Source organism: Arvicanthis niloticus, chromosome 17 (genome assembly GCF_011762505.2).
Source record: "Arvicanthis niloticus isolate mArvNil1 chromosome 17, mArvNil1.pat.X, whole genome shotgun sequence".
In the NCBI taxonomy this organism is placed as follows: domain Eukaryota; kingdom Metazoa; phylum Chordata; class Mammalia; order Rodentia; family Muridae; genus Arvicanthis; species Arvicanthis niloticus.
Window position 1 is genome coordinate 17,098,324 of NC_047674.1, and position 17,839 is coordinate 17,116,162.

Sequence of the window (17,839 nt, forward strand, 5' to 3'; positions counted from 1 at the left end):
CAAACTGAGTTACTTGGAAAGAGGGAACCTCAACTGAGAAATTGCCCCTTTGATACTGACCTGTAGCCCATGGGTCATGTTTGTGATTCATGACAGATGCAGGAGGGCCTAGTCCACTCTGTGCAGTATCACCTATGGGCACATGGTCCTGGGTTATGTAAAATAGCAGGTCGAGCAAGCCGGGGGAAAAAGCAAGCAAACCTACACAGTGTTCCTCCATGGCCTTGCTTCAGTTCCTGCCTCTAGAGTTCCTACCCTGCTTGACTTCCTGCCCTGACTTCCCTTCATGATAGACTGCAATCTGAAGGTGAAATAATTCCTTTCATCCCTGAGGTGCTTTTGGTCACGGTACTTTTCCAAACAACAGAAACCTAACTAACAAGGACATCCCCACAGAGGTCTACAGACTTAGTGTAATCCCTACTACAATACAAAAGAACAGCCTTCACACAGGAGAAATATCCTAAAGTTCATAGGGAGCCACAAAGGAATCTACTTAGTCAAGGCAAAAGAACAAAGCTGTGGTGTGTCACATACCTGTTTTCAAAGTATACTTCAAGGTTACTGCCATTAAATAGCATAGCACTGGCACAATAAATAAAAGGGGGTCTCAGCATCTCTAGGACAGAACAGGCACTGGAGCCTTTGCCCTTGGGCATGGGTCTGACTCCCTGGTCCTAGCACTAGAACTGGGAATGAAGAGAAGCCAACTATGGAAATACTTAGGCATATGTGAATACCCTACTTGCTCATAGACATCACATACATGGACTCCTTTGAATGCCAGTGGATTCAAGCAGGTCTGAGAGGCAAAGGAAAGATGAGAAAGCAGAGTACTCTCTCACAGCCCACAGCCACACAAGGACTCTGTTATTCAGTACAAAAAGAAAAGTCACACTCCAATAAAGACACAGGATGCTCCAGGTGGGTGGTGGCAAACACCTTTAACCCCAATACTCAGGAGGAAGAGAGGAAGGCAGATCCCTGTGAGTTTGAGATTGGCCTGGACCGTGGAGTGAGTTCTAGTATAGTCAGGACTACACAGAAAAATGCTGTGTCAACAAACAAAAATAAAACAACAAGAAAAAGCCAGGAAAACATGTATCCAGTCCGTATGGGACCAGACTCCAGGTCTCTAACCTACTGAGCTTGCCCACAGCTATCGACACTGAAAGACATAATTCCTCTATCCAGCAGGGCAGCACTCAGAACTGCAGAGATGAGGAATAAAGGGCAGCTGGTCACAAGGGTTGGCCCATTGCCCACCAGCTCATCTGCATTGAGCAGCTAAGGTCGCTTTGGGGACATTGGCCGTCTGTCAAGTATTTGCCCTCCTTACTTTTGCTTCTAAGTGACCCACAACTATTTAATGAAATAAATAAGCACAGTAGTTCTCAGGTAAAGAAAAGTGCATGAGAAGGGCAAACCAGACACCCTAGCACTATGCTCAAGCTGTGTCTTGACACCAGAGCCAGGTTCTAAGCCCAGGATTTCAAGCAGCCCCAACTGCCCCTGCACCTGATGAGCTCCTTGTCACACCACTTACCTCTTCCAAATCTTTCCCAACCTAGAGTAACTTGATGTCAGGTAGCTGTGCATTTCTGATTTTCTTCAATGGGCCATTTGGAAACACTAACAGCATTCTTTTCTTTTGGAAATGACACAGAAACACCCATTCAAGATCTAATAGACAGAAAGCAGGAGAGAGAGTTCATAGTGATCAACGTGCACACCTTGTTCACACTTCTGAAGGAAAATGAAGCACAGGTAGCAGGGAAAAAATGGGCCCAGATGCCATCTGACAGGTGATATGGAGTAATCAATCGATCGGGGCACATGGCAGCAGGCCGGTATTGTTTACAGAAGGACTCTAATCACTTTTTCTTCCCTCTAAACCATGGTCATGTTAAGCCTTTGCTTAGATCTAAAGCAGTGCTGTCCCAGATCTGTCCCCAGCACACAGTGCAGGTGCAGTGTTCCCTTCCATCCTGGAGACAGCAGAACAGACACACATGGGACACCTGTGGAGAGACTCTCAGTGCACCAGAATTTGTCTGGTTATGCAATCCCATCACCAAGGACTTACATTGGATATCCCTGGGGTTTCCCATTGTCTAGATCTCAAGTACCACTCATGAAATCATGAACCCATAATAAATCGCATATTTTCTTTTCTTTCTCCTCACTGTCAGACAGTTTAAAAAGCACGAGTGTGCAGCACTGGCCATGGTGAACTAGGGAAAAACAAATAAGTGTCATACCTTGTTGGAGATATGTCCCTGCTTATCACTACTCATCCTTGTCCCACTCTGGGGTCCACAGACTCACACACCTGACAGACACTACCACTCATCACACACTGTATTCTTTTTAAAAGATAGATTGAGGGGTGTAAGAAAGATATCCGTTGCACTATAGAGGGTCCCTTGTATGAATCTGAAGATTTTGATTAAAAACCAAGATAAGTAATCTTTAGGGATGGCCTTGGGTTTACTCACTGGATACTGAATTGGGGCTGCCTGGGCTGCAGAGTGAGTTCAAAGGCAGCCTGGTCAACTCAGTCAGACACATCTCAAAACAAAAAATAAAAGGAGGGCTGAGGATATGCTCGGTAGTAGCTTGTTTGCATGGCATGTATAAGAAATGGGGTTCAATTTCTAGTATTATCAAGAAAAAAGTAGCTATAAACAATGTTATTGCTCAAGAGAAGTTAATATATAACTTTATTAATTAGACAACATCTGGAAGAGTCAGGCAGTGGGAAAGTTACCACTGTCATCCAGCACTGATCTTACTGTCACATTATTTGTAGCTTCAAATCTATTTCTCAAATTATGATGTGCTATGTGATACACATACAATAACATGTATACAAGTAGACATGGCCATTCTGTATGTAGGACACCAGGCTGAAATAAAAATGACAACAAAAAAGGAAAGAGTTAAACAGAAAACAGGTATTTCAGGATGCTTGGCACACTTCTGTCCATCATGAAAGATGAAGCAAAAGCTCAAGTGTCTATTGTTACTGATTGGATGAAAATAGGAACATTTTAAGGCACTTAAATGACTAAGGCAAATCTTTAAGCCCTGCTTATGAAGATATCTCTGATCTATTATCTTAAAAAGCACAAAGTAAGGTACACTATTCCCAACCAATTACTATATGTAATTTTAATAAAAGGAATATAAACTGATACATCCTATGTATACACACATTTCAAAATTATTTCAAATAATTTTTAAAACAGCATACTCATCATCTAAGTGTGAAACCCAGAGATGGAATATAAGACTGATATGAAGAGACTGAAATTGAACCAGGATATTTTTTTAAACAATCTGAAATTTATAAAGAACTAATTCAACTGTAGATATATATATATATATATATATATATATATATATATATATATACCAATAGAGGCAAGTTAATAAGATTGGGTAACTAGAATTGTGTAACTTGGCAAAAAGTAACTCATTGAGCAAGAAACTGTCTACATGAAAAAATAAATGACAAACCACAGTATAATGAGAAATGTTTCCCTCCTAGTGTCCGAAGCCAGGCCATCTGTCCTATGATAAGGGACAGATAACACACTTGAGACTGTGACTTTCTCTGGTAGTAGCTGATCCCACCATGAAGACCATGTTGACCACCACAGGCCTGGAATAGTCAAAAGGAAAGTCTGTACACAAAATGTGCCTTTGTAGAGATCACTGTCTCAGGGGGTTGGAGAATGTTAGATGTGATTTCTATGATAAATAATTGTTCAAGCAAAACGCAAAAATAATTCCACACTCCCTCTTTGAAGAGAGAAAGCCCTTGTATCTGGGAGGTAGGTGGGAAGCTTACAAACATGGGAAATTGTAGTGGGTTGGCCTGATGCTGCTTGTATTCTAATGCTAATACTGGTTCCTCAAGAGGTGGTTGCCATCACTAACTCATGTGATGCCATGTGAACTTTCACCCAATTTAACTGGTCAACTATGATTGGGCAGTGGAAGGGAAATGTGGGATTGGAGGCTTGAGAGGGAGTTGCAGGCAGAGAGGAAGAGAGACAGAGAAGACAGAGGAAGAGGAAGCCACCATGGACTAGAACCTACTGGCCAGGAGAAACAGCAAGTAACAAGGGGTCTTATAGCTGGGGACTAAGATAGTATAGCCCTAAATATGCCCAATTAAGCATATAGATTATAAATGATGTATCAGAACTGTGTGTTTTATGTGGGTTTAATAAGATTGAAAAGTCCAGCAACAGGAAATGGACTGGTGCATTGAGTACTTCCTTGAACGTTAGAATAAATATTACCCTGATGACCAACATAGGTTGAAAGGAAAGACCATAAGTTGCAACCACTAAGTTGCACACATCAGGAATCAAAAGGGTCAAGGAATATATCAGAAAACTGTGTGGTGGGTAACTTATTAATTGCTTTTTACTAAACAGACTTCTACATAGTGAAAAGGTGATGACATAAGCACCTTCAGGTGAGGTCACTGTTACAGAAAACATACTCAATCTCCTGAGTTTTTCATTGAGTGTCAGCAAAACACTAATCCATCAGAGTGTGAGAAGCCAAATAAGTGTTCCCTGGAGAACTCAGGGGTGTTCCCCATTGCCAACTCACTTCTGGAACCATTAACCACCAACTCATGCCCTCTGTGGGACATTTTACCCAAAAGAGATTTCATGGTAAAAGTGTGGCTCCTATCCAAGGGCACAACCAGCAGCCTGCCTGCCTGCCTGCCTGCCTGCCTGCCTGCCTGCCTGCCTGCCTGCCTGCCTGGATGAAGCCAGAGACCAGCAGCAGACACACACACAGAGGAATGAGAGGCTGACAAACTTTGCAGGAGCCATGAAAGAAGCATATCCCAGAGCAATCTAGCCAGTGAGACTCTATCTCCATCTCTAGCACAGTAGCAGGAAAAGGCACAAGGAACAAACCTTCCTCAGTGAAGACGTGTATTTTCATCTTCAAGGGCAGTTAAACTCACTGCCAATGATTTATCCAGAAGAATAACTAATGAGCTGTTTTTGCTGACTAGATATTTACATGTTTTCCAAAAAGAAAAGCTTGTGATCTTTGCCTTGGAAGATCATGCCCTCTATGGCAATGCCAGGTTTTTAAAGACAGTTACGAAATGATAATTGGATTGTGAGAATTCAGAAAATTTATGAACCCCACTAAGAGTCTCTGCTTTTACAGTGTGCTTGCTTGGCTGAACCTCATAACAGGGGCTAGGAATGGAAGAAGGTAAGATATGACATTCAGTTTTCAGGAAGAAGGAAAGATTGTCAGAGAAGGCCACACCAGAGGACACCCTGTGAGGGGAAGACTGGTGCAGGCCAAACCAATGCTGTTCCTCTTGTGTACATGACAACTCCATACAGTCACCATTGCTGTGAGATGTAATTACACCTCTATAAAGAATTCTCCAGAGAGATTTATGGGGTTTGTGTTATAAGACCATCATCAAATCCCCTAGCATACCGAACACAAATACATGTCTAGACACATATAGTCACACAGGTTCTATCTTAACACACACATATAAATCCATCCATAACTTCTGTTCCCCAGCAACACAAAGAGTAACTGTGAAACATGGCAGCCATATAAAATAATAAGACACATATATGTTCCCAGGGTTGTTTTTGTTTGTTTGTTCATTTATTTAGGTCTGTGGTTGTACTGTATACAACCTCTTTATCAAGAACCTCCACATATGCACATATATGTGATTGCATGTGGCTGAGCATTGTGTGTGTGAGTGACACTAAAGTTTGTAATGGTGGTGAGGGTGACGGTGAGGGTGGTGTGTGTAACTAACTGTGTGGGGTGTGCTGAAGTGTGGCACATGCACAGATGTATTACCCACTAACCCTACCTCTTGCTTCATGAGACATCAGAATATACTATGGAAACATGTGGATGTAAAGTATGTATTGAAGAACAGTCAACACAGACTTCTTCACAAAATCCAGAGAAAGGAAGTAAATATCACTTAAGCATCACTTACAAAATAAGGTCATTCTATGAAAAGATTGTAATGTGACCACTAAAGGACAGTTAAGCTTTGGCTTGTGTCTCTAATATATTGGCAAGCAAAATGCATGAAAAAGAACATCAAGTATCTTTTTTTGTTTTTTGTTTTTGTTTTTGTTTTTTTGAGACAGGGTTTCTCTGTGTAGTCCTGGCTGTCCTGGAACTCACTCTGTAGACCAGGCTGACCTTGAACTCAGAAATCCACCTGCCTCTGCCTCCCAAGTGCTGGGATTAAAGGCTTGGGCCACCACCACGTGGCCTAAGATGGTCCACTCTTTGAACACCCATTCAATACAATACTTGAAGTCTTAGCTAGAGCAATAAGGCAACTGAAACAGATCGGGGTATACAAATTGAAAAGGAAGATGTCAAATTCCTTTTATTTGCAGAAAATATTATATATATTTGTGTGTGTGTCCCTAAAAATTCCACCAGAAACTTGAATAGCTAATGAACACTTTCAGCAAAATTAACTCAGAAAATCAATAGCCCTCTTATACTCAAATTACAGACTGAGAAAGCAATCAGAAAAACACCACCTGTCACAATGTCCTTAAACAATAAAAAATATCTTTGGAACTCTAGCCAAGTCTTTGAAGAAAGATATGGAAATATATATCAGAAGATGGAAAGCTCTCCCATGCTCATGGATCTGTAGGATTATCATAGTTCAAAATGATCCGCCTCCCTGAAACAATCAACAGATTTAATGTAATCCTCATCAAAATTTCAACACAATTCTTCACAGACAAAAAAGGGGCAATTTTCAACTTCATATGGAAACCAAAAAGACCAAGTTAGCTAAAATGATCATGAATAATAACAGACCTGAATCCTTAGAGGTTGCAGGAAGTTGAGCCAGGTAATCATGATACAAACCTTTAATCCCAGCGCTCATGAGTCAGAGGCAGGTGCATCTCACAATTCAAGGCCAGCCTGATTTATAAAGTGAGTTTCAGGATAGCCAGGGCAACATAGAAAAACCTGATCTCAAAAATCCAAAAACGTCATCATGAAATTTGTAGGCAAATGTATGGCACTATAAAAAAAAAAAAAAAATCATCCTTGGTAAGGAAACCCAGACGCAGAAGGATAAGCATTGTATGTGTTCACTTATATTTGGATATTATCCTTTAAATAAGTGATAACCAAGCTACAATCCATAGACCCAGAGAGGTTAGGCATAAAGGTAGGGACTAGAAGGGAAAAATGGATCTCCTTGGGAGTGGAACGTAGAATAGCTTTTATGAGTAGACTAGAGCCAAGAGAAGAAACAAGAACGGAAGAATCAGGTAGGATGGGGAAGGGGAGCAGAGGCTAAGGAAAGGTTGTTGGAAGAGCCAGGTAGAACTGACGACCATTTGAGTGGCAGTGTGGAAGCCCAGTGCAGTAGAAACTTTTTGTAACGGGAAGGCAATGCTAGCAAGGTCTACATGTCGTAAAGGAGACAAAAACACTGCTTGCCATATCTTCTCTCCAAATGAAGCCCCCAGTACTGGGACTCAGGTTCATGTAATTCAGTTGTGGGTCAAAAGGACCCCATGGAAATCCACAAACAACCCAGGCCGTGCCAAGATAATAGGTTGCTCTCCACACAATGACAGCAAGGTCCCAGTGTTGAAGACAACACACACACAACTCACTGAACATGGAGAGATTGAGCTGCTGGCTGCATAGAACCTTCAACCCCATGCTCTAGATTCTATTACATGGAAAGGTATGCTGCAGGATACCAAAGGGAAAGGAATCATCAAGCCCACCACAAAAGGTTTGACCTACAATCTGTCTTGACTGTAAATATGCTAGAGCAATGGAGGTACCAACCTTGTGAGATTAACCAACCAGTGTCTGATCTGACTTAAGGCCTATCCTATGAGATGGAACTCACACCTGACACTGCTTGGGTCTAGACAGCCTCAAGAGCTCAGAGAAAACCAAATACTTCTGAACTGTTTAAGAAAGAGGTAACAATAAAATGACTCCCACTGGTTTTCTGCTGCACTCATAGTTGATGTCTTCTTCAGCCATCAGCATAGCTACTTCCTCTTACAGCAGATGGGAACAAGCACAGAGACCACAGCAAGACATTTCAGAGAGACAGACCCTGGAGTACACAGCTCTAAAGGAGATGTCTCCATCAAATCCCTTCCCTCAGACCTCAGGGAACGCCAAGGAGGAGGAGGCAGCAAGCATTGGGGAGAAGGAACAGACAGAGGGCACCAGGAGAACAAAGCCCTCTAAAACAACTCAGAAAAGCTCATATGAACTCACAAACACTGAAACAGTATGCACAGGGCCAACATGGGTTTGCACCAGGTCTTCTGCAGATGTACAATAGTTTTCAGTTTAGTACTTTTATGGAACTCTTGAATGTGTCAACAAGCTGTTTCCACATTCTTGTCTATGAGAATAGTATGGTTCTTGTGACTTGTCTTGAGGCACATTTATTTTTCTGTTGACTTGTTCAACTTTGATACGATGGTTTCTGTTTTATCTTATTATTGTATTTTCTTTAAAAAAAAAAAAAAGAAAATCACACACATTCCATCCTATGTAACATATCAATAACTTTTGAAATTTTGGCAAACTGTATGCATACTCCTATAGAGAACAACCTACAAATAGGGAGAGCTGCTCTGAGGCTTGATGTGTTTTATCATTGTTTCCAAAAACATTAAAATGTTGCTTGAAGGGGTGTTATTATTGTTTTTGTTGTTGTTGTCTTTTCAAATTACTTTTCTAGGTGAGAATAAAAATTATCTGGTGGCATCATGGCATTTTTCAGATGTGCGGTGCTTTTCTCTGGTTACTCCACTCCCCTGGTACCCAGCCTCAGCTCCTTATGTTCTCTTCTTGTCCCTGAATAATAAATCTTCTGCTTTGATATAACATGTCTATCATTGCTGTCTTTGTTCTTACTCATCCATGTTTTCTTTACCCCACCCCCTTTGTAATTTCATGACCTACACACACACACACACACACACACACAAATATGAACACACATATATATATATACTGAAAATTAGGTTGTACCTTGGAATTTACATACAATATATGTCACAGGAGTACATATCCACATCAATGAGATACCTATATAGAATTATTTTTCTAATTAGTAAGTAGGCACAAAACAATTCTCCTACTCAAAAGAAATTACATATTCAGTAATATTAAAAAAAATCACAGCTCAGTAAAGAATTTCTTTTTATGTTTTTCAAACCTAGAGCTCTCTTCATGTGCTAAAGAATGTATAACATACCTTGGAAAGTGGCTTCCCCTGGAGGCAGTTGATCCCACCAACAAAGACAACATTGGGCATCACAGGTTTGGGGAATTCCAGCACAAAGTCAGTGCGTAACAACCAAATGGACACTGGTCTGTAGAGGTCTGTCATAGTCACCGGGGTCTGCAGAACCTCAGAGGCAATTTCTAAAGCGGTTTTGAAATAATAGGAGCAAAATGCACGTTCCTCAAAATAGGAGAGATGATTCCACACTCTCTCCTTGAAAGTCATGGTGTCTGTGAATGCTGAGAAAATTCTAGGAACATAAGAAGGAAGACTTGGGCACTGGGTACCCTCTTCAAGATAGTGGCAAAATACACCTCTTGCAAAGATCACTGATGGGAGGGACAAATATTTGGCAACAGTTAATCCACACACATTGAAAGGATCCAGAAACACAGCATCAAATGAAGTCTGCTTCAAGTACTCCACTAACTTCTTGTCGTTAAACAAACTCCTGCAGTGTGAAAATATTAGTTCAAAGAAACCTTTGGCTGAGCCTGTCAGTAAAGAACGTGTACTGTATTCTGGAGTTTTCCACTGAGTATGAGAAAAATACTTGAACTCACGGTCCAGATCCTCCAGAGTGTGGGAAATCGAGTATGTCTTCACTGTACAATTCAGTGATTTCCCAAGCTGCCAACTCACCTCTGGGATGACTACCACCACCTCATGGCCTTTGTGAATGAGTTTCTCCACAACCATCTGCATGGTGAACCAGTGGCTCCCATCCATGGGCACCACCAGCAGCCTGCCTGCCTGGACCAAGCCAGAGGCCATCAGCAGGCACACATAGAGAGGAAGGGAGGATGGAAAGCCTGCAGAAGCCATAGTAAAACCACACAGCCCAGAACAATTTTGTTGCTATGACCATAGGCTTTTCTAATAGAGCTGGTTAAAAAGTAAAGGCATGAGACCTACTGCAGTGGACACATGTATTTGTATGTTTTTAAGTGGGGTTAAATTCAGTGTTAATGATTTACTCAAAAAAGCAATAATTAACTGCTCTGGCTGAAATATCTTTTGTGTGCTGTCCACATAAGAAAGCGTCATGATGTTTGCTTAGGAAAGATCACGCCCTCTATTGCAGAAACAGTTTTGAATGAGTTATGAAACAATGCTTTGGCTTTTGAGATGCCCCAATAATAATGACAGTGACAATGTCCAGACTGCTTTCAGATCCTTGGGTAGAGAAATCAGCATCTGAATTCTTAGTGCACAAACCCATCTCCCAATATCAGGGACTAGGAGGGGCACATGGATCTTCCTAGGAAAGGAAAACAATATATTTTTTTTGGTGGACTGGAGGATGCAGAGGAGGCAAAACTTGGAGAGAGATGATACTGAGTGAGACCATAAGGAGGAGAACCAGCTAGAATTGAATAGTATTTAAGTGGCCATGTAGAAACCTAGTACAGTTGAAACTTCCTAAAATAGGGTGGCAATCCTATCAAAGTCTCCATATAATGATGGGGTTGAGATTCTGTGCTCTTATAACACAGGAGGAGAAAACAGACAACAAAGCACAGGCAGCAAAGACAGTTTTTATATGCATGAGGAAAATTCAATTCAGTGGTAGTGATTCAGCCACAAGAATAAAAATTAAGGAACTTCACTACCTGAAATATCTACCTGTGTATTTTCCAAATTTAAAAAAAAAAAAAAGTGTGATCTTTTCTTTGGAAAGATTATGTCCTCTAATGTAATACTAGTTTTGAAAGAGTAATGGAACAATGTATTTTGATTTTTTAGAATTCAGAATTCATGACCTATATGGAGTCTCAGTATGCATCATGTGTTGTTTGTACATCATAAGAAGGTAGGCTAAGAAGGGTAGGCAGTGAAGAATGAGTTAGTCAAGAGGAAGAGGCACAGAATGCTAGAGGAGGTCACAGCAAAGCTAGTCCCTCACTAAAGGACACATTGTATTAGGAAGGGCTGAGACAGAGCCAAAACAACTTTACATTGCTCTTGGTGTGACAACTTCACAGATCTGAGACTTTGTTGACAAGCACTGAGACTAGAAATTCTATCCTCCTACAGAACCCTTGTACATCACTAATCCATGAACCATCCATGATAAAAGCAGTATCTCTGAAATATTGCCTGCTTGATAGTCAATGGAAAGGTTCCTTTTTTTCCTTCCAGGAAAGGATGACTATTTCTGAGCCTGGCTTCTCAACAGACATCTAGACAGAAGACAGAAGAAGAGTGTTGAGCCTCTGAAGCCTGTCAAGGTCCGAGCCCTCCAATTCTGATGGCCATGTTTATTAGCTCCAGGTAAAATAACCAAGGGTTCATCTTTGCTAAAGACTTTGAAGTGTCATCGGACTTAAGACTTCTAGATGTCATCACAGATTAAGAACAAAAACATTGCCAGGTTCCCAAACAGGCAACAAGAACACTAAGGGATGACATTGGACTTAGTCCTCGAGTTGAGTCATTAGGACACTTGGCAATGTATTAGCATGTTTAACTAGAACTCTAACCTTGTTTTATCTCTGACTGAACAGCAGTCATGCAAACTCTTTTTGCTTAAGTCCAAAATAGCGCTGTTCTGGGTCTATTTCCAGCACACAGCGCAGGTTCAGGCACCAGGGAGGTACCACAGCACCGAGCTGAGACTCTCATAGCAAAGGGTATTGCTTCATCAACCAAGTCCATCACCAATATGCAGGGTCTTATATTTTCTCTTTTATACAATCTCTATCATCTATGATAAAGTAATAATCAATTTGAGTTGTTCTTTCTTTTTCTTTAACCAGATAGTTTAAGAAGCACTGCTGTAAAGCACTGGCTATCAAGAACCTCTTTATTATGCTATTATGGGATGTGTTAACAGATGAAATGCTGTGCCTGGCTAGAGTCCTTTCAAGGATTATCTAGTCTGAATTCTCTTCTAAGTTTCCTGATGATAACATCCTCCTTCCCAACTGATCCCAAACCCCAATGTGGATCTATCTGACATCACAGGAGAGGGGTGCCTGCACACAGCCCATCATAGGTAGGTTCTAGTCTGGCAGTTTACAACTGGGTCTCAGCACATTCCCAGTGGGCATTTGGTATTGTCATCCCAGCTAAAGACTGAAATGTGATGAGGCAGGTACTCCTTCATGGTGACCCCAATTCTTCTATTGTGTGATCATCAGGCAGACCAAAACGGTTTTTGAAAAGAAGTCCCTCAGCCCCATCCCTCCTTGTGATAAACATACTCAACCACACTCATCTCCCATTCCCCTTCTTCCTTCTTCAAACATTAATGACCCACTGGAGCTCCCATCTCTACCAGCATTGGTCTTTATGTTCTCTTACCAATAGGCTTATAATACCATTTTTTCCCCACCTTGGTTCTCCAATTGTGAGGAAGAGGAGAACATAGAATTCTTCCTGCAGGCATTGTTCTGCTTGAGACATCCCTGATTCTGCCCCATCTCTAACCAGGACATAAGCATCAAAGTGTGACTGTTATCTTTTATAGACCAGGAGGAATGACACTTCCCACCTTGGCATACCTATTAACTGTGGAGACACCACTGCTCCTGTTCCTCACACTAGGTTCTTTGCAGGATAGATATGAGATCTGAGAATGTAAGAGAGAGGATGGGAGCACTGAGTATGATCGTCAACATAGTGACAAAAACTCTGGTGAAAGACGACGGGTGGGAGAGAAAAGTACTTGGCAACACACATTGAAAGGGTCCAGAAACACAGCATCAAAAGAACTGTCTTTAGGCACTCGAATAACTTATTGGGGACCAGGAATTTTATTTATTAAAAAATCAGATTTGTAGTTATGTTATCTCCATGCTATGTACCAAAGGGTCTTTGTGTGTGTACCTATTTGGAAGTTTGGGGTGGAAGAGGCACATTCATGTGTATGTGTGTTTTGGGGTACACTTGGGTTAATGACTGAAAGACTGGACATCAGCCACCATTTCCAGCATCATGTTTCACAGGTCCCTTTGGACTTGGAAATGGCACAATTTGCCAGTCATAAAATATGACATAAAGCAAGAGGAAAAAATCCTTCACACAGCCCTAAATTCCAGCCCTGTTTTTATATGTCCAACAGAAGATCTCCTGACACCAGGCTGGACAGATACATAGAGTCAACTCTGATTTCTGCTCTGGGGATGTTGATGCACAGGGAAGCATGACAGACCAGACAGAGAGATTTGAAAATAATTTACCAGTCGGCATTGTGATAAGTCATCCTAGGAGAAAAATGCCCCCAACCACCATGAAACTGAACTTGAGCTGTTTACAGGGATCATGGGAAGTTTCCTAAAAGATATCACTGAGACCAAACTCAAACAGGTATGTTCTGCACAGATACTTGTGGGAGAAGCAGGATTTCAGAGAAGGCAATAGCCATGAAGGCCCCCAAAAAGAGTCAAATGTGATGGTTTGAGAGACAGAAAACAGGTTGGATGGTTGGAACATAGACAGACAGCGCCCCAAGCAAGAGATTCAGGTAGCTCTGGATTATCAGAGCTTTGGCAACCACATCAAGGATATCTTGGTTCCCCCTAATCATGATGAGAGCTCAGAGGCTAAAACCTGCCCAGTGAGACCTTACACCCTTCCTCTGGCCTCTTTTACTGATCTCCTCCTTTAGTTCAATGAGTTCCCTTCATACTTTTATGTATTATATATCCCAGCATTCTCTTTTTCCCCTCCCTGCCTCACATAAGGCCTCTTCTTCTCCTTTCAACTTTCATTACATGCATACACACACATACACACTTAAATCTGGATTATGTTTCCAAGTTCTATCTAATTATACCATGAATATACACAAACATGTCAACAAGGAAGTGATACATACATTTTTGCTCTATTAATGACCTGGCACAAAATAATTCTCTAATCCAGGAAGAAATCTAAGATGTAACTAATATAACAACAAATCATGGATTTATAAGGACCTGGCACAAAATAATTCTCTAATCCAGGAAGAAATCTAAGATGTAACTAATATAACAACAAATCATGGATTTATAAGGAAATTTTATTGTCCAAAGCAAGGACACACTTCATGTGCTAAAGGAGAAATAACATACCTTGGAAAGTGGCTTCCCCTGGAGGCAGTTGATCCCACCAATGTAAACCATGTTGGGCACCACAGGTCTGGGGAACTCCAGCACAAAGTCAGTATAAAACATCCAAATGGACACTGGGATCAAGAGTTCTCTCATAGTCACCAGGGTCTGAAGAATTTCAGAGGCAATTTCTACAGCAATTTTGAAATAATAGGAACAAAATGCATGTTCTTCAATGTAGGTAAGATGGTTCCACACTCTCTCCTTGAAAGTCATGGTGTCTGTGAATTTTGAGAAAAGTCTAGGAACATAAGATGGGAATGGGGCACCGGGCACCCTCTTCAAGGTAGTGGCAAAATATTCCCCTGCTGAAGACCACAGAGGGAAGAGAAAAGCACTTGGCAACAGTTAGTTAATCCACACACATTGAAAGGATCCAGAAACACTGCATTAAAAAAAAAAAAATCTCTGCTTCGCCGGGCGGTGGTGGTGCACGCCTTTAATCCCAGCACTTGGGAGGCAGAGGCAGGCAGATTTCTGAGTTCGAGGCCAGCCTGGTCTACAGAGTGAGTTCCAGGACAGCTAGGACTACACAGAGAAACCCTGTCTCAAAAAAAAAAAAAAAAAAAAAAAAAAATCTCTGCTTCAAGTACTCCACTAACTTCTTGTTGTTAAACAAACTCCTACAGTGTGAAAATATTAGTTCAAAGAAACTGCTGGCTGGATGTTGTGATAGAGAGAATATGCTACTGTCCTGAGTTTTCCAGTGATCATCCAGAGTCCAGTAGCAGACACACCCAGAGAGGAAGGGAGGCTGGAAAGTCTGCAGGAGCCATGAGAGATGTACAGCCATGGGGGATCCAGTTGATTTGACCCTGTGCTCTTATAACACGAGTGGAGAAATGCAAGCACAAATGTCCCACAGGTGTGTTTTCATATTTACATATTGATAAAATATTATGCCCACCACCAATGACTGAATTCAGAAGATCAACAATTAATGCATAGCAATTGCCAAGACACTTAGTTTTCCTAAAAAGAATGGCATATGCTCTTAGCTATAGAGAGAATTGTGTTCTGCAATGTAAGTATCGAGACAGAATTTTAATCAGTGATCTTAGACTTTGAAACCTCAGAAAGATTAAAGTGAGAGGAAATTTGAAGACACATTGACTTTTGGGAGTTTTTTTCAGAAACAATTATTGGGATGTGTGCTCAGATTAATGAAAACTTTCTCCTCAGAAACAAGCCAGCAACCAGCTTCCAAGGAAGCAAGCCCTGAGAGGATTGTTTTTCCTGATCTCTTGTTTGGCAGTGGGTGTCTGTCATAAGCAATTCTGCCACGAATAGGCACTGCTGTTTGTCCTGCTCTGTTTGCAGCAGGATTCTTCTTCCCTTTCTAGACACAATCCTTTCTCTGTGGCTAAGTTAAAATTGAAAATTCACCGACATAGACTATCCCAGGAATCCAATGGTATATGACTATCATCTATTTTAAATTACTTTCTGTGGATGTGTCTAGGACACTGGGCTTGAGAGTCTTTTTTTTTTTTTTCAACTCACTAATCCAACTGATCAGACATTAATGCTGTTTTTAAATGTTTGATTATCCAAATAGAGATAGTAGGCAAGGCTGCTAAGGAATCTCAGTGTGTCCATCAAGAATAGCCCATTCGGAAGCTGTTCAAAACAACTGAACCTAGCTGGAAGTCAAACAGTGCAAGAAGGGTAAATTGGATAGGTACAGACAGTGCACTTTGAAAGAAACAGGTGAAGAGTTTCCCAGGCAGAGAAATTTAAATAAAATATGAAAGTCCATTAAAATCCAAACAAGAATCCCAAGAATTTTAAAAGGATTTTTGTAGAATATCAAAAAATACTTGGATATTGATCAAAGACCCTAGAAAATATGAGAATGGTTTCCATGACTTTTGTAGGACAATAGGTTTCTGTAATTTGTGAGAAAATCTAAAAGTTAGAAGGGGCTATGGGAATGAATGTACCTCAATTGGTGGATATTGCCTCATTGTGTGAGAGAAGTCGAAAGGTTGGGACAAACTACAGAGTTTTAGCCGTGAAAGAACAGAAAATAAAGTGGGTCAGACAAACGTAGAAGAGACTGTCTGTAGAGAGACCTAAAATGTGATGGGGGTGGGGGGTGGGGATGGGGGTGGCGGAGAACTGTTCAGTTGAGTGCCCAGAATTGGAGAAAAAGCACAGAAAGTAAGCCAATCTAAGGGATAAGATAGCTTTGGGGGTATGGCCACTTGCAGTAAGTTGACCCCAGAGAGAGAAGGAATATGTGGACAGGTGGTGGAATGGGACTATGAGTCAGAACATAATGAAGAGGCTTGTGGACATTTCTTCCTTCATATTCTCTCTCTCTCCCTCTACCTTTTCCCCTTCTTCTCCCCACCCCCCATACTGATTGCAGACACTGTGAGCAAGCTGTCCCACATTCCTGCCACCACAACTAGAGTCACATTCACCACCTTGTCTTCTCCATCATGGTGGACTAGCCCTCCAGCTAGAAGCATAAAAGAAACTACTTTCCTTAAACGGTATTAAGTATTTAAGACAACGATGATAAAAATAACTAATCCACAACAGGTATCAAGAATGGCGCTGTTGCTGTGACTAGTGGACACACAATTGGAAAGCCTCTGGAAGTGGCTGGAGACAAGAACCTGAAAGCAAGGTCATCATCGTCTCCATTTCTCTCAGCATCACTGCCTTCTATTCGTTACTAGTATGGCCGATTCCTTTATTCAGTTAATATTAAGATCTTACAATAAGCCAGGCACTGGAAAGCTGGCTAGGGTGTCCGAGTTTGCTTTCTATTGCTGTGATAAACACCATCACTAAAAGCAACACGGGGAGGAAAGGGTTTATTTCAGACAGCTCACCATGAAGGGAAGTCAGGGCAAAAACTCAAGACAGGGACTAGATGCAGACCCTGAAGCAGAAGCCGTGGAGAAACCCTGCGTTCTGGCGAATTTCCTCTGGCTCCCTCAGTTTGTTTTTTTTATACAACCCAGGACCACCTTCCCAAGGTTGGCACTACCCATAGTGAGCTGGGTCCTCGCAAATTAATCATTAATCAAGAAAATGACCTCACAATTGCCTCCAGGCCAATCTTATAGAGGTAGTTTCTCAGTATTGGTTCCCTCTTTCCATATGGCCCTAACTTGTGTCCAGTTTACAAACAAAACAAAATAAAATACAAAAACAAACAACCTACAAAAAACTATCAAAACCTAACTAACAAGCACATGGGTATAAGGGGATATAGCTGCCTAGAAGGGAAGGCCTCCTATGTCTGTGGATCTTGCCTTACAGTGCTTGGTTTTTGGCTAGGGAATAAAAGTGTAAGGTATATCTGTGATTTTAAATAGAAGGATGAAGTACCATAAGTCGACAGAAAGAGATGCAGCCGGGAAAGCAAAGTGAAGAGGAGGTT

General features: G+C 41.3%; 1 protein-coding gene, 1 long non-coding RNA gene and 1 pseudogene across 4 annotated transcripts; 1 reads left to right on the forward strand and 2 right to left on the reverse strand.

Annotated features, from left to right (window-relative positions):
• Positions 1 to 2,735: 2,735 nt before the first annotated feature.
• LOC117722733 (UDP-glucuronosyltransferase 1A9-like) lies at positions 2,736 to 10,277 on the reverse strand. Of its 3 annotated transcripts, XM_076914851.1 has the most exons (3): positions 9,314 to 10,276; positions 9,088 to 9,144; positions 4,453 to 8,561 (listed from the first exon to the last, which is right to left on the reverse strand). In XM_076914851.1, exons 1-2 carry the CDS (start codon positions 10,166 to 10,168, stop codon positions 9,133 to 9,135), a joined length of 867 nt encoding a protein of 288 aa, XP_076770966.1. In that variant the 5' UTR covers positions 10,169 to 10,276; the 3' UTR covers positions 4,453 to 8,561; positions 9,088 to 9,132. The 3 variants fall into 3 exon arrangements, with proteins under 3 accessions (XP_076770965.1, XP_076770966.1, XP_034377893.2); XM_076914850.1 differs by lacking the exons at positions 4,453 to 8,561; positions 9,088 to 9,144 and adding an exon at positions 2,736 to 2,909 and having other exon boundaries at positions 9,314 to 10,277; XM_034522002.2 differs by lacking the exon at positions 9,088 to 9,144.
• On the forward strand, positions 2,924 to 17,517 carry LOC143434817 (uncharacterized). The gene is made up of 5 exons (XR_013104599.1): positions 2,924 to 4,126; positions 11,486 to 11,617; positions 12,103 to 12,341; positions 13,410 to 13,654; positions 16,990 to 17,517. It is a non-coding gene; the product is annotated as an uncharacterized LOC143434817 (long non-coding RNA).
• LOC117722734 (UDP-glucuronosyltransferase 1A8 pseudogene) lies at positions 14,374 to 15,300 on the reverse strand (annotated as a pseudogene).
• Positions 17,518 to 17,839: the final 322 nt, after the last annotated feature.

Bases quoted from the DNA above. Each gene is read 5' to 3' on its own strand.
- LOC117722733 (XM_076914850.1), bottom strand. From the start codon at position 10,168: ATGGCTTCTGCAGGCTTTCCATCCTCCCTTCCTCTCTATGTGTGCCTG. The intron at 2,910-9,313 runs GTATGTTATACA...TTTTTATTTCAG, and splicing joins AGGGGAAGCCACTTTCCAAG to CCTGGTGTCCTACATACAGA.